The sequence below is a fragment of the Aulonocara stuartgranti genome, assembly GCF_965226115.1.
Source record: "Aulonocara stuartgranti genome assembly, chromosome: 10".
Classification (NCBI taxonomy): domain Eukaryota; kingdom Metazoa; phylum Chordata; class Actinopteri; order Cichliformes; family Cichlidae; genus Aulonocara; species Aulonocara stuartgranti.
Window position 1 is genome coordinate 34,175,038 of NC_138946.1, and position 15,640 is coordinate 34,190,677.

General features: G+C 45.3%; 1 protein-coding gene across 1 annotated transcript in view; it reads right to left on the minus strand.

Annotated features, from left to right (window-relative positions):
• The window catches only part of atp2a3 (ATPase sarcoplasmic/endoplasmic reticulum Ca2+ transporting 3), a 43,585-nt gene extending 28,199 nt beyond the window's left edge, over nt 1-15,386 (minus strand). The window contains exons 1-3 of the mRNA XM_082549270.1: nt 14,938-15,386; nt 5,194-5,211; nt 4,809-4,891 (exon numbers count right to left, since the gene is read on the minus strand). Of these exons, the coding sequence (XP_082405396.1) occupies nt 4,809-4,891; nt 5,194-5,211; nt 14,938-15,055 (219 nt within the window). The 5' untranslated portion in view covers nt 15,056-15,386. The remainder of the gene's footprint in view (nt 1-4,808; nt 4,892-5,193; nt 5,212-14,937) is intronic.
• Nucleotides 15,387-15,640: the final 254 nt, after the last annotated feature.

Consider the following 15,640-nt stretch of genomic DNA (forward strand, 5'->3'; position numbering starts at 1 on the left):
TAACCAGCTATCAACTAGCTCACTTTATCCAGTTATTTGAACTACAAATTGTTTCAATCCTTCAATTATTTTGTGCCATGGCAATCCTTTTTATTAACAGTTTGAACATTCATTTTGGCTAATACGTACACAGCTACAGAGCCAGTCTGACGTGTAAATGATGAGTTTTGACCCCTCAGCCAATAAAGGACCTCGCCGGGCAGGCAGGTCTGCGACGTGGACACTTAAGTTTGTGGTAACTCAGCCACTGGTATTTTTATGTCATTTCATATGGACTTAGCATCCGTTAGTTTCCAGAGTGGATTTTCTTGTTTCAGTTTAGCTTTAGTTTGGTTTTTAATAATTTCAGTGTTTGAGTCTTTTTCATTACTATGATGTATGAAGGGCAGATGCCAGAGGCAGTATTTAGGAAAATCATTGAAGGCATGACTACGATACTTTTTTGAAAGCAGTTGAAAATCTTGTAGACTCGATAAACACGCCCATCAAAGCCACATCAAACTCACTTCCATAAAACCTTTTATGAAAGTTAATGATACTAAAAGTAAGGATATTTCCTCTGTATTTTTATTTTATGTGACTGCAGTAATATTCTGACCTCCAGTGTATCTGAAGTCAGGAAAGGAGAGGGCTGCTCACCGCCTGTACTATTAACAACCGAGGCACTGAAAGCAGAGAGGCTGGGAAATGGCCCGAGGGTTCAAGCCTGTTTCTCTGCAGTTAGAAGCTGCAAATGACTGCAACAGCGAGGTACAGCACAGTGCAATGAAATCACGGGAAAAGCTAATATTTCTCACACCCGGCAGAAAAAGCTGTCTTCTTTACTTTTTTAAACAATATCTGTGTGGATTCATGATTGTAATTACTCTCGTGTGCATTTCTCAGAAGACTGTGCTCTTCACTTCACTCTGCAGGTTTTGCAAGTCCAAGATTACATCAAATGAAGGGTAAGTTGTGCACACCGAGTAATGGCAAAAACATGTAGCTGCCTTGCCCAGAGCATAATTATGATGTATGACAAGCAAGGGTGATAAAAACTCAATAAATTATGAGATCACTGAGTAATTTCAATGATTAGGATTACAAAGAACAAACTGGATGAAGTCAAAGCTGTGTTTTTTTAACCTAGTGTTGTATTCACAGCATATCTGCGACTGAACTGTGTTTATGAAAACATAGTTTGCTCATTTACCTGTGTGACATTTTACAAATGCCTACCAACATCACACGACGTCCAGTCCACAGCTCCCTGATGAATGCAGACTTAGAACATGGTTTATATCTTTGTCTCAAACTGTGAAATTTTCATTATTATTATTCAAACAGCTGAAACTATAAAATGATAAAGACTCTTAAACAGGCTGCCCTTCACATCAGTGGTCACGGGAAACAATTATCCACTAATAAACACATATTTAACTTTGTAGAAACTTTGAAAAAACTAAACTTATCATTTAGTACCACTCAGTATCTATTAGTCTTTAAAGACACGTCTGTGTGCGTCAGGCAGCTTAAGCATGAAAAACATCCCTGCACTCTGATATTTGTGATCGTTTTTTACCAGATATAGTTCATTGTGGCAAAAGCACAGTCACCCAACAGCTGAGCTGTAGGTTTTTGCCTAAAGCTGTCTTTACACATGCACTGTATGTCCAGTTTGTTTCTAGACTACATCGTGCCTTTATGGTTCATTATAAAATAATAACACAATAAGATACCCCCAGAGGAACAGAGAATAGTTTTCACATTATTTTATCACTGGTGAGAGTAGAAACTAAAATGACTGCAGCAGAGAGCAGCACAGACAGCAGTGGGTAAAGTGGATCTATTTTTCGATTATCTGATGGGACTTATCAAAGACAGAGGACAATTTTCTCTGCAGAGTATTAAGAGCCAGCGTATACGTCACGGCAGCCTGAGCTCGGTCGATAGCTCATCATTCCCCATCGTGTGGGACGGTAAATCTCCCTCCTGTCTGAGCGGAGAGTGGAGGGCACCAATGTCAGTCCTCCGAGTATGGATGGCTCAAAAAACCAGGACGCGTTCAGAGAGCGGACAGAGTACCAACGCCCACCTTCACGGCGAGCAGGAGTTCAAAAGCTGGAGATTTCTTTGGCTTTTTGAACTTATTGAGGGATTCTGGTGGAAATTTCACTGCATGCATTTGGCAGTCTGAGACAAAATTAAGCTCAGTTTCACTGATGGGTTTGGAAACTCATGCTCCATCACCAACATCAGCATACAGCTCGCGTTCCTCAGATCCCACACACACAGCGACATGCCACAGAGTTTCAGAAAAGCCTTATTCATAAATCATATTGATCAGAAAGGAGAACTCATGGAACGTCGTGTAGTGTGGCCTTCTGCGCATCACCTCCTTTCTTTATATTGTGCTTCCAATGAGCCAGACTTTGTCTGAGGGTCGTTCATAGTTTCCTTTGTCTGCCTTTCCGCTCATTTTCAGTCCAGTCAGGAATAAAGTAATTTCCTCGGCATGCTGTGCAGTGTGCCGGGTGAGTGCAAGACAAAAGAAGAGGTGGCAGGGAGGGCTGTGCCGTACCGTCCACGACAGAAAAATGTCATATCACTATATTATTGCGATATCATCAACAGGATGCGTTTATGTTCCAAGACGAGCCCGGGCGTGTCTGAGAGCCGCGGGAGCCGTGTGGAACCTGGTGATGCGTGACCCACACATCGCTCTCCACATGACAGGAAGAGCAAACAGTGGATGGAAAGCACTGAAGTGGTTGCATAGTGGAAAAGCAGGGCTTCGGGCAGCTGGTTAAAAAGCTCAGCCCAGACGGAGAAAACATTTTCAGCTTTGTTGTGTGACAGTACTGCGCAGCTCCTGAGGAGTCACAGGGTTCAGTTACTTTAACAGATATCTGCTGCTTTTACTTTAAATGTGCCCCCAGCTGCCTTTGTGCTGACGGGCACTGTGACATAATGCTGAGTCACTACTATTACACTACCGTGGTGCTGCTGCCACCTCATTTCAATACACACACACTGCAAAACAGGAAGCGTGTCATCACTGACACAATGAAGCTCACTGGAAAAGAAAGATGGAAATGACCTTCGCTCACTTCCACTTACAAATGCTGATGTGTGCAAGCATCAAACAATACTTTCTTAACTTCCACAGAAACATCGTTATCGCACATTTGATGTATCCTAATATCAGGCTACATCTCTCTGCCTAACATCCATCAGATGAACAGTATGTGAAAGTCACGTCCTTGAGAAATGGATAAACAGGAAAAATGCATCTTCAGTTGATCCACCTACTGTTCACTGAAGCCTCATCGGGAACGGCATCAGTGGAAGGGTGGATGTCACGAAGCATTTTATAAGGAAGGGGAAAAGGCTGAGGTATGCCACGTCACACAGGAACTGAGCTGAGAATCAGTGGCAACGTCTGATGGAGCCACGGATCCAAGTTTACATTTTTTGGGCTGAAATCATCGTCAATGTCAATCGTCCGACAGGGAGTCGATATCTACATGGTGGAGGCTGCGTCAGGGTTTGGGGCAGCAGTGGTGTTGGATCCAGATGCAGTTTTCAGTTTTCATCTTGACAGAGAAAAGAAGAAAAAGCAGCCGAGATCCAAAGAAGAGCCTTCAAGAGACCCAGAGAAAAGTACAAGAACACTTCAAGAGTTCAGGCTGTTCAAGAATAAAGACGCACACACCAAATATTGACTTTCCAGCTGTTCCATGCCTGTTTGCACAGTTCAATAAACTGCTGCACCCATTCTCCAAGCACAGTCTAAAGAAATGAGGCTTTTGCACAGTCTGTAACTGTAAGCTGGTGCATAACTAACTGTTTGTGAATTCAGTTCCTCATTTATTTGCTGTACATTAATAGCATATTTTATAAAATGTCCCAACTTGCCCAGTTTCCCACTGGTGCGTCATGGAAAGGAACCAGGGAATCTAATACTGTCAATTTGAATATATTGAAATTAGCAGACAAATAAGTCCGAGATTAGGGCTCAAGTTCAGTCCACTGAGAATCAGCCACACCCTGGTTGTAGTGGAAACATTCAAAACAGCAACAAAACAGCAAAATAGCTGTGAAATAAGAGTTCTAATAAAGTCAACTCTCTGGGCTGGATGACTTTGGATTTCAAGTTGAATCAGGTCACAAGGAAACTTGAGTTTCTGAGCTGACACCACTCCAGGCAACAGTGACACTGTAAAGTGTTCGGGTAGTGTAGCAGTGGAGCAGGTTCCACTATAAACAATCTGGTAAAAGTAAGGAAAGCCTGATTTGCATGAGGAAATTTAAGCCATGCTTCAAAGTCATGGCACCAAAGCCCACGCCTGCACTCCGCGTTTGTCACTAACAGAAGAAACAGTAAAAGATAGATTGGGTCGGTTTTTGTGCCGTTTTCCTACTTTCAGAAACAGCTAGAGCAATTCCATCCCAAGTCACCAGTGCTGTGCTGTAATAGATGGAAAAAGTTATTATGCAGTGAGGATTGCACCACTCCACCCCTCTCTGACCTTCACCTCCCTCAAACTGCAACCGGGGTCACAGTCTGAGGGAACGGGAGCTTTGATTGAGAGTTTTGTTTCCAGTTTGGCACAAGCAAGGAGACTGCACTGAACGCATATCAGCACTGGGTGGAAAAGCCTGCGACAGACACGTTTCCACACAAACTGGGTAACCAGAATCCTAACAGGGGAATAACAGTGCAGTCTATTAGGTGGCGACTTCCTGGACAGTTAGGGTCTCAGATCCCCGAGCGGTACATCTGAAAATGGAGACTGACACATTTTAATTAGCAGGGTCATACTTACAAAGGAGACGCAGGCAGCCAGCAGCAGGATCCTCACCAAGAGGTCTTCAAACTGCTCCACCACCAACTCCCACAGGGACTTGCCTGAAATGTTTAAGTACACATTGCACACCTCGATGCATCACACTTGATTTAACGTTGAAGGCTCTCGCTGTAAAGACGTGTGTCCTGGAAAGACGTGTTGACATTAGCTCTCTAATACTGATAAAACAAGACCAATGCTGTATCTACAGTGTTGTGTGTCCATGGGTGGGTAGCTGCTATAGTGGACACTGCCAAGATTACCCCTCAGTCAACAACAAGAAAGAAAGAAAAGATCCCGGCTCAGGATACTTCATTAAGCACAGAGAGGAGGATCACAGCTCAGTGCAAAAATCAATATTTACCTTCTTCAGCTGGGAGCTCTGTGGATGTCACGCGGTGCAGGTTGTAGAAGAGTCGAATCGGCAGGGCCGAGGCGGAGGAGAAAAACAAGAAGAGAGCAGTTAATACGTTTGATTACCTCAGTGTGACTTTAAGATGCACGGACACGCACAAATTGCTCTGTTGAATTGTTCCGCTTGGTTACGATGATTAAACGCTCCGCGCAGTGAGGCAGGACAGCGACGCCGTTGTTTTTCCAAGCCGAGGACTACAGGACGCAATCACACGTCTACTGTTGTGATGACCTGCAAGTCCAATTCTAGGATCAGCCACTCATGGAAGTGCAGCTCGGGATGTTTTGCACAGCGAACCACAGACCACCAATCACCTTTGACTGCTCGTGGTGATGTAACGGCTAACCAGACTCAGTCTCGCCACCTCACAGATGTTTCATGACGAGCGTTTCTTCACTAAGACTGAAAAGCCAAGTTATAAAACTTCAGTTGATATTCTTTTGGAAACCCATACCCACCGCCTGTTAATCAGATATTTCTGAAGGCCCGGGCGACCTCTGACTGACCTCATTATCAAGTCACTGCTGATTGCAAACAGGTTATTCAGTAAGCTGACAGTCGTATATGGGAGACACTTTTTTTGCTCAAAACTAAACTAAATTTTTTAACTAACTTTGTTATAAACGTCCAACCTCATGAATCCCTGCAGCTTCCATGCTGTTTCTGAGCGCGGCAGCAAAGCTCCCGATGCTAGTGTAAGTTAGATTAGACAGAGTGATTGCAATTATAACGAATCTATCCAATGAGCCACTTCAGTTCAGAAATAAGATTAGCTTTATAATAAAGGTAATCTGTGTTAGTTTATCAAGGCAACAGGTTGCTCTCAGCACTGGTGCACATTCTGTTTACTGCACCAAACCCTTTTGTTCATCCACGAGCTAATATCCCACAAAAACAATCACCAAGATTTCAGCACGTTGCTCCGTTCTGTAACATTTTCTTGTCATTTTCAGGCTTAATCAACATTTCAAAGGAGAAATTGTTTGTTTTTTGGCATTCCGACATCCCCCCACGTACATGAGTCAGCGGCAAGAGTAGAAAACACATCAGTCATGTTCTAAAAATGCTCCAATTGACAAGCACTGTTGATCAGTGTCACCACAATGAGACAAAAGCATAGTCGCCGTGTTTGTCGGGCCCATATCGGGTCCAGTGCAAAGTTACGACTGAACAGGTCGGACGTAGCAAACGACCTGAGGATGCATCACTGGACGCGTTTGCTTCGGCGGGATTAGTTATGAATTCTTTCCAGGAGAGTGTGCGTGTTTTCTTACCGACTAAGGGAATCAAAAAAATATTATTCTTTAATCCACTCCTTTTAAGTGAAGCTTTTTCTGCATATAAAATAAGTAAAAGCTTGAATTACAGCCCTCATTACAGAATGACTGTGGAAAAGCAGCTATACTTAGAAGGCAGTGGGCTGCAGCTCTCAATAATAGCAGCATTCTCCTTTAAGCAGTGGAAACCCCGTGTTTCTCTGCATGCTCTGACCACACTGTGCAACACGTGTGTCTAATGTGTAGAGAGGAACTGGAAAGAGGCCGTGACATGAGGCCTCGGCACTCCTTCCACTCGCTGGCGCAGAGAGAAATAAACTGTGTTTTTAGGTGGAGAAGAGATGCTAAAAGCAACCGGGGAGCATGCCAAATTAGATGAAAAGGCTCCTTTATTTACTTTAATAAAACTACACACAGGCCACCACTTCAATGTCCACTTGATAAGGTTTGATAAGGTCAAACATGCAGCTGATCTGTTAGCATTTCTGTATTAGAAAACAACCATCTTGCGGGGGTTGACCCTCACACTGTGGTCAGCTCTCTCCGCTCCACAAAACACCCTCCTCAGACTGTGTATTAATAGCTGATGAGTCACTGTGAATAGCTTTTCTAACCTGCCATCTGAAGGGTTTTCTGAGTGCACTCTGCCAGCAGCAGCAGAAATGTGGAGAAGTGGGTTCTGCTGTTTTCCATGCTCCACCAGTGTGACATAAGCCTCTTTCCCCATAACTGTGCCTCCCCGGTTGTATAATGTTTTTATGGCAGACAGGCTGGCTGTGACCCGACTGCATGAGACAAAGACGGGCTGACTGAAAGGACGAGACAGACACGAGGGTGGGGGATACAGCGAGGAAAAGAGATGGAGGTGTTGAACGGGGTTCCCCGGCTTCCCTCTGCCAAGGATTCCCTCCCAGTCATCCGGGCTCTGTCAACGCGAGGCTTGCCCAGGCACATTCCTGAATACTGACTTCACCTCTCTCCTCATGTCCCCACAGCACCTCCCCACCTCCTCCTCCCTTCTCCCAGCCCAGACAATGAATAAAAGAGGCTGTTTACGCAGAACAGAAAAACTGAGCAGTGCCTAGAAGAAGGGAGACACTTCCTGGAGACAGTTGCCAACAACAGCAACAGTGAGATGCTCTCTGTGTTCAGAGCATCAGGAAGCAAAGCAGGAAACAGTCCGTCTTTCTTTCTGCACTGCAAACAATCTGCCGATAAAGGGTCTCACAGTCCGAGCTGCCCCCCCCCCCTTGCTCTGAGTCCATTAACAAATTACAGGCCAGATCATTAAAACCCCCAGTAAACATCACATCTGAGTGTGTTAAGCAGTGTTAACAAGCCAGAATCCAGGCTGACTTGTGAAAACTACAAACACAACAAAGTTTTCAGCAGTTACCATGGCGACTTGACTCATGAAGACTCCTTGAAAACAAGTGCGTTACAAGGTAATGTGCAAGTGTCTGTCAAAATTGACCAAGAATAACTATTATGCAATCAGTGGGACCTTGATGTAGCATGCAGGCACCAAGCCCCCACACATTCTCATGTAGATAAGCTCACTGCTGGCCTGCTACTAAAACACCATTAGCATGCAGACAAGCAGACACACCTCCGAGCACACAGCTTACAGTCACCCATCGATTGAGGAGGAGCACGGGGGTGAAGGAGAAAGGAGTATGGAGGCAGTGTGGTGAGGCGTGTACTAGCTGAAGGATTCGGCTCCATCCACTAACCCTGAATGCAAAACAGGTCTATAAATAGCATGATGGTAACCCCTAATGATAGCTTCCTACATCCACTAAATGTGTTGTCCCACTGGAAAAGGTCTGAATGCATTAACCGTATCAAATGTGAATGATAAATGTACTTCATTCTCCACCCTAACATCATTATCTCCGCTGCACAGAAAACACTGCAAGTGACTGCAGAACAGACATCCGCAGTCTGATAATGTCAAAGTTTCTCTCCTTTACATAAATATCGACAGAGGGCTTCCCTATTCTGAGGAGCTCATATCGAACTACGTTACGTGGGCGAGTATCAGCGACCATCTTTAGGAATCCCTGACCTCTGCCAGGCAACCCTAAAGATCTGCTACCACAGGAACAAGAGCAGTGATGCTAAAGTTACTACAAGAACATCAAGTCCTCACATACGGCCGATGTTCAGTCATTTAAGCCCCAGAAATCGTTCATAGTGGATTAAAGCTGCTCCGCTCAAACAAAAGAAGATTAAGTCAACACAGCCAAGCTAACTGTGGTGCTTTGAGCTAAACGCCAATGAGAACACGAGGATTCTAGTGTAGCATGCTAATGCTATTTAGCAGCACGCAACAAAGCTGAGGGGAGCAGCTGTTTAGTCACAAACAGTGAAAGTAGTCGTAGAGTGTTGGAGCTGCAGAAATGGTGACCGTGTAGTTAGAGGAAAAGTCTGATGACTTCTGAAGTGACAACAACTCAGTTTGAGAGAAGCATAGAAATGTTCACTGGTGACCCAGCCAAAATGTGGCTTTTCCCCAAAATGCAAATTCCCACACAAAGAAAAAGCTAGAAGAGAGGGATTCCTGCTACTGGAACTGGCAACATCTTGTCAAATTTTGAGCCAACCCAAATTGGCTCAATGTCACATATATTTGATTCAGTTATTTGAAACAGTATTGGACCAATTTCTGAAGTAGTGAATCCTTTAGCCTGCAGGCATTCAAACATCAGTGGAAGCACAGCTCAGTTTCTGTAAAGTTTTTATTGCCGGCAAAAATTCTGCTGTTCTTTGAAATATTTCAGGAAAAATCCTGAAATATAAAGTTAGAATAAGTCAAGATTTCTTGAGCAACAAAGGACCAAGTTTTCCCTAACAGCAGAATAAGAACAGCATTAACGTTTTCCCAGTTCACATTATACAAACTTTGTCAAAATAAGTTGGAACAATGGTTTCATTTTGGTGGAAGGAAAATTATATTAACATGCACAGTGGGGACAAAAAGGACGTAGGATGTTCTGCTCAATACAATTTGGCATTAGCTGCGATGATATCGATTAACCGATAGAGTCGTGATTCTTCCCCTGCTGAGCCCACAGAGGAGAAATACCATCAGCTGTCAAAGCTGAAAGGAGATTGGCTCTTTTGTGCAGCTTCTCTCTGAAAGTCTGCGTCATTAGAGAGACTGAATTTAGTTTCAAAGTGGAGATTTTCCTCTTTTCGAGCCAGTTACGACATGAGATTGAGGGTAACGGCCGCTGCAGCTGTCCATTGGCTGCACTGTATCTGACGTCATCAAAGCTGTGGTCAGGGAAAAAGAGAGCGAGTTTTTTCCCTTTGGTTGTTGCACAAGATAGAGCATGCTGAAATCAAACTGTAGCATCATTCTCACGTTCTAAATGCACGCATGCAAGTGTCCTGCTTATTTTACTGCATCGATCATTTGCACGCCATGCTCGACTGAGCCACGAAAGAGTGAAAGTGCTGATGAAGACCAGAGATACAACATCTATATTTAGGCCTTAATGTAAAGAACACTGCTCTCTAACTGTTCACACCCCACGCACACTGCTCTTTCTACATCAGATGCAAGTTTAAATAAGCATCCAATAAAGTGCTTTTCCCCACATATTGCCACTAAGTATCTTCAGCTCTGCTGTCAAATTATAGAGGAAAAGGAAGAGGGCCTGTCAACAGAGCAGGACATGCTTGAGGTGATTAGCAAAGAGCCCGTATCGCGTCAGGGCTCAGAGTTTCCTCTTTAAGGTCACAGCTGTGCAAAGAACCATTTTTCGAACATCTCAACAGGCATCTGGCCACCAAACGAAGACGCTGTGGAAAATAGCCAGAAATCCCCAAACGGACAGACTGAAATATCTGTGTATTTATAGAGTTTCTTCTAGGTTTGGAAACCAGAGCGCCACTTCTGTCCAATCACGTGCCTGATAGATTACAACTTCACTGATGTGAACCCTGAAGCAATGGAAGCCACTGAAACTAGTTGAGCGACTTCTATAGGCTGTGTGAATACTTGTGCCCTAGCATTTGAATATATGCTTAACATTGTAAAAGCCCCTTCTCAGCCATGTCTGTGATCCTGCCATCACACCCACCTGCTAACAGCTCATAATCACAGGGACACGATTGTTCTCGACGTCTGAAACGAACCCCAAACAACTGCTATAAATGCACTATTCTCTTCGAACAGTGTGTGGTTATTTTGCCAAAATGATCGGTAGTTTTAACCATCGTATTCAGAAAGGGCCAAAAACAGCTCCTAAAGCAGGTCTGCCTGTGAAGCCAACACTCTGTACTTCCCTTTCCTTCGTACAGCTCCGTTGTTTGGATTGTGGGCCACACTCTGGAGGGTCATGTGCAAGCTGAGCATGGTTATGGTGACATTTTCTTTTTTATTATATACAATATGTAGACAGATAAGTGATTGAGACGCTGGCTCGATGGATGGGTGCATAAAGTGTTGCTAGTAAAGGGCAGAATCGGTGACTGTAGAAACTACTGCAGTCATTGGGTGGAATTAACACAAAAAGCAAGGACCCTCGTTGCATGTGCGTGCAATCACAACTTGTAGGCACACTCAGCTTCATCACGTTTTACTTACAATACGAATGATTTTCTACATGAACGTTCTGCGGTACTAAACTTGAAACTAACGATTAGAATCACAAACTCATCAGGAAAGTGTTTACTCAGATCACAAGCTTCAGCATCCAAACCAGAGGAGGCGCCCCCTGCTGGCCATTGGCTTCACCTTTCAGACTGGGAACTGCTGCCATCTTTTAGATTCAGTCTGTTATTTAACCATTGATCCAACTGTTAGGTTCTAGTGTTGCAGCCACTAATGATCATTAATTGACATGCAGCTGATTATCCATAACCCACGCTGCTCTTGGACGTCTCTGAATGCTATTTAATGACTTTCATGTGCTCTTTACCTCTTTGTGGTATATTTGAAGGCAGTGTAGGCTACAGCACACGCTCTGCATACTGCCCACACTTTGGAACACAAACTCCGTGCATCTCCTCTGTGGATCGGACCGTGCTGTAGCAGAGCATCCAGGCAACGTGTTAGAGCCTCATGACTCAATATCATGTTAACATAAGGGCTTGATGATGAGTGACACATGCAGGGGTGGGAGGGAAGAAGCCGAGACAAGTGACAAGCTAGAACAGGATCACAGTCCCTTAGAAGGCAGCTGGGCAGGCACGCACAGAGCCACTACAACAGGGAAGTGACTCAACACCCCGAAGACTTCAAATTACTTTTCTACAACTTCTCTCAGCCCACACAACACCAACACTGTTACCGCAGTTTAAGTCTCAACTGGACACTTTTCAGTGATCGAGACGCGCTCTGCAAAGCGCCATGGTGAGTGTGCCGGCAGAGAGGAGGAGCAGGAAGCAGCGTGTCTCTCACATTTCAAATGGAGGAGAGATTAAGTCAGGCAGCTTTTATATTGATCTGCAGAACAGGAAGAGAAACAGCCCTGTGTGAGAGCGAGATCCTACCAGAGGAAGCTGTAGTTATTATGTGTGGCAGAAACCAGACTGAAGAAACAGCTTAGATAAAGACAGAATCACCTTAGAATAACAACAACAGGCAGCTTCCATCAGTGAAAGTAACCAAACGCTTTAATTCAAACAACTTCAAAGAAGAGAAGAAGTTCAGTGGCATTCATGACAGTTTATCAATCGAACACTTTCGGTTTGCTGCCACCGGCAATTTGACTCGAAGCATTTCCATCTGCAAGCCAGAAAACGCATGTCATTTTGGACACGGAGCAATGGTGGCGCAATGACACGTCATACCAAGTTGTTTAACCTGTAAATGTTGCACAACTATACTCCAGGGAGTGTCGAGTGACATCCTAACACATTCAGGCTATTCTGAAGGCTCTGCACTTGTGCAAAGTAACTGAAAAAACAGAACCCATAAAGAAAGGAAATAGAAAAGCCTCACACTGTAAATTAGTCACAGAAGGGGCCTTTGTTCCAAAACAGGAGGATATGAATGAAATCTAATTATTTAACATGCTCCGAGTAAGAATCCTTCTCAATTTAAACATCATTTAATATATTCAATTCCTAAGAAGAAGACTGATGCCATGAACACTCGTTCATTCATTCGAGTGTCAGCTACTTTAAAATGTCGGTTTTTTAAACAAAGAAAGTTTAGAGAGCAAACGTGTCGTTTTTCTGACTCTTCCTAACAATGAGTGCAGCACACAATCACTGAGCACCACAAGTGTGCACCCACACACAGGAGAGACAGACCTGCGACTTCCTCTCTCCTGCTGCATCACAATGATGAAAGTGATAAACTATCTCACAAATTGAGGTGCTTGCAGCGCTCAACAGTAGTTTAGCTGGATGCCTGTAGTGTGCGTCTCTGTGAATGGAGTTGCAAATAAGCGAGCTGCTGCTAGACCATAAACGGAAGGTGTGAATAAAAGGCCAGCTGCCTCCTTTCTGCAGCACAGACTGCTGTGTAGAAAAGGCTCTCTCCATATGTGGGAGCTAATGTTCCAACAAAGCCTGAGGGCGGCTGCTCCGATGGAGCGCGTTTAAAGTGCTGATAGAAAGCTCACCTGTATTTACGTTTCAGCAACAAGTTACAAAGAAAGATGATATAAATATCAGTAAGGTTTGAACCTGTTGCCATCTACACCACAATCAGGGGAAAAATCTCATACTAGGCCGATATTTAACCTCATGGTGGTTTCCCTTTATTTGTGACCTCCATATTATGCACCGACATAATAGTGCAGGACACAGTCTCATCTCAAACAGCAGAGGCAGTGCAAGAGGATAAAGTCCCACCAGGCCCACGACAGTGTCATCTCGGAGTCAAACAGATCATGTAATCTTCCTAGCGTGTCGTGCCTCCTTACACAGACAGCTGGAGCGACACTTGGACAGCAGCTCGCGTCATTTTCACGTCCTATCTGCCTCCAAACCGAGGCAAACGCTGAGCTCAGACGAATAGTGGAGGATCTCGCATGTTTGGGGTCCCCTGCTAACCAGACAGTGCACACATGTCAGTGGAGGCAAGGTAATCATACCAGCCGCGAGCTGCTTTGAACCAACGTAGCCTGGAACAAAACAGCAAGGCGCATATGAGGCCCTTGCTTCATCTACAAAGTCTGTGGTTTGCGAGCAGAGGGGAAGCAGCAGTTAAGCAGCCGTATATCACTTTGCAGGGACATGCACTAAAATAGTAAACAGACCCGTCAACTCTCCTGCTGTCATTTTTCAACAGCTTTGACTTGGGAAAAAGCACATGATAACCCTTTTGCAGGTAGCCCCCAAAAACTGGGGGAAAAAAGGGGGGGTATTCCCTCCCTCCAGTGTTTCTCTGCAGCGCGCTCACACAAGGCAGGAAGTTCACAGCTCAAAGCGAAAGAGATGTTATCTGTAGCAAGACGTTGCTTTTTTCCATGAAGTCATCACGAGCCCCTGGGTAGAGTCGGCTGGCTGCAACAAAAGGGCTACTGTTCGACTGGCACAATGCGCGGCTCTGCTCAACAGCTTGGCAGCACATGCAAATGACAGGCCGGGAGCGATAGGTGCGTTGGTGTCAGGCCCAAACTCCACACAAAACCACGCAAACACCAGTATGTGTCGGTGCATGTACGCGATGAGGTAGACCTGAACAGGCTTGCTCATGATCAGCATCAGTCCAGCTGAGAGCCTCAATTGAAAGAGGCTTTGACAGGCAGACCTGGCAACCCGGGCCTGGTCCAGTATGTCACTCTGAAACGTTACATGACTTGACCCAGCTACTCCCTCTGTTATTGTGTAATTTGAACTGCAAAGTAGAGGCCCTGTGTAAGAACCACTGTTGAAAGTGAAAACAGGTTGTTCAAGATTTTCAGTGTGATTATTTACGGCACAGACCATGCCCCAAAGCCCGAACTCTGCAGGACAGCCGAGGATGCCCGTCCTCACACAGCTGCGCATACTGTGTCGGTATTTGGTCAGTGGACCCTTCTTTGGTTTTGGTGAGATACAAGCGCGCTGTCTGTCTGCTCACTAAGCCACTTGACATGACTTCAAACCAGACCAGACACGAGGCGACCTCGGGGAGGGGGACTACGACCTCGGGGAGGGGGACTAACTCAAACACAGATGTAGCTGGATTGGTCAGGCTTGCATTACACCTTTCCTTCCCAGACGGGGCTTCTATGTGCTCGCTGCGAGGTGTTTCAACACGGGCATGAGCATCAATGAATGTGCCTCTGACATTTCCACTGACTGTGCGCCTGAGGGAACGGGGCTGTTTTTTACGCGCACGATCTGCCTCAGCTTGAAATATAACGGCTGCTGAGGGATTTCCTGGGAAATGAATCGATATACATCATGACACGCAGCAGCCACGAGCCGCAAATTTAAGAGGGAAATGATTTACAGAGCTACTCACCGTTCGGTCCATATTTCTCCAGGTTGGCTTTGACCTGTTCGAGAGTCAGCCCAGTGTTTTCGTTCACACCGAAGTTGTCTAAAACTTCAGTCGCCGATTTAGTGTGCGCATTTTCCATGTTGGTGTGCCGGGCTTAGATGATCAGACAGAAATGTAGTTCAGTCACATCTATTGTGGGAATCGGAGGGTGCGCGTGCCTGGAGGGTGTACGAGCAGTAATTTCCACCGAAGGACGCGGGAGCGGTCGGTCACCTGTCCCCCCCCCAAGTGAAGAAAACCTCCGGATCCGCGGTTCAGACGCTGCTCTTTCTGTGTTGCTCGACTGCCGCTGCTACTTCATCCCCATCTGAAGGTGTGCTGTGTCTGTGCCGACGCGGACCGCCTCTCGGTTGTTGTGGGCACTCCCTCCTGCCCTCATTGGCTGCGTGTACCTGAGCGCAGACCCCCCCCCCGCCCGCAGCCACCTCAGACATATCCCCTTGAAATAGGACCCGTGCTCCGTGTGGTGTAATGCGGGTTAATAACTTGTACATACTCTGTCATGGTTGCTGCTCCTTGTAGGGGGTTTGTCTTTTTTTTTTTTTGCCTAAACTTCAGCTGCTCATCAGAGGCTGAGTTGAACTTGAACAAGGCGCTGTTCAAAGCGCAGGTTTGAAAGCACAGCACACAAAACTGCTGCTGCTGCGTGTGAGAGACAAGTGCA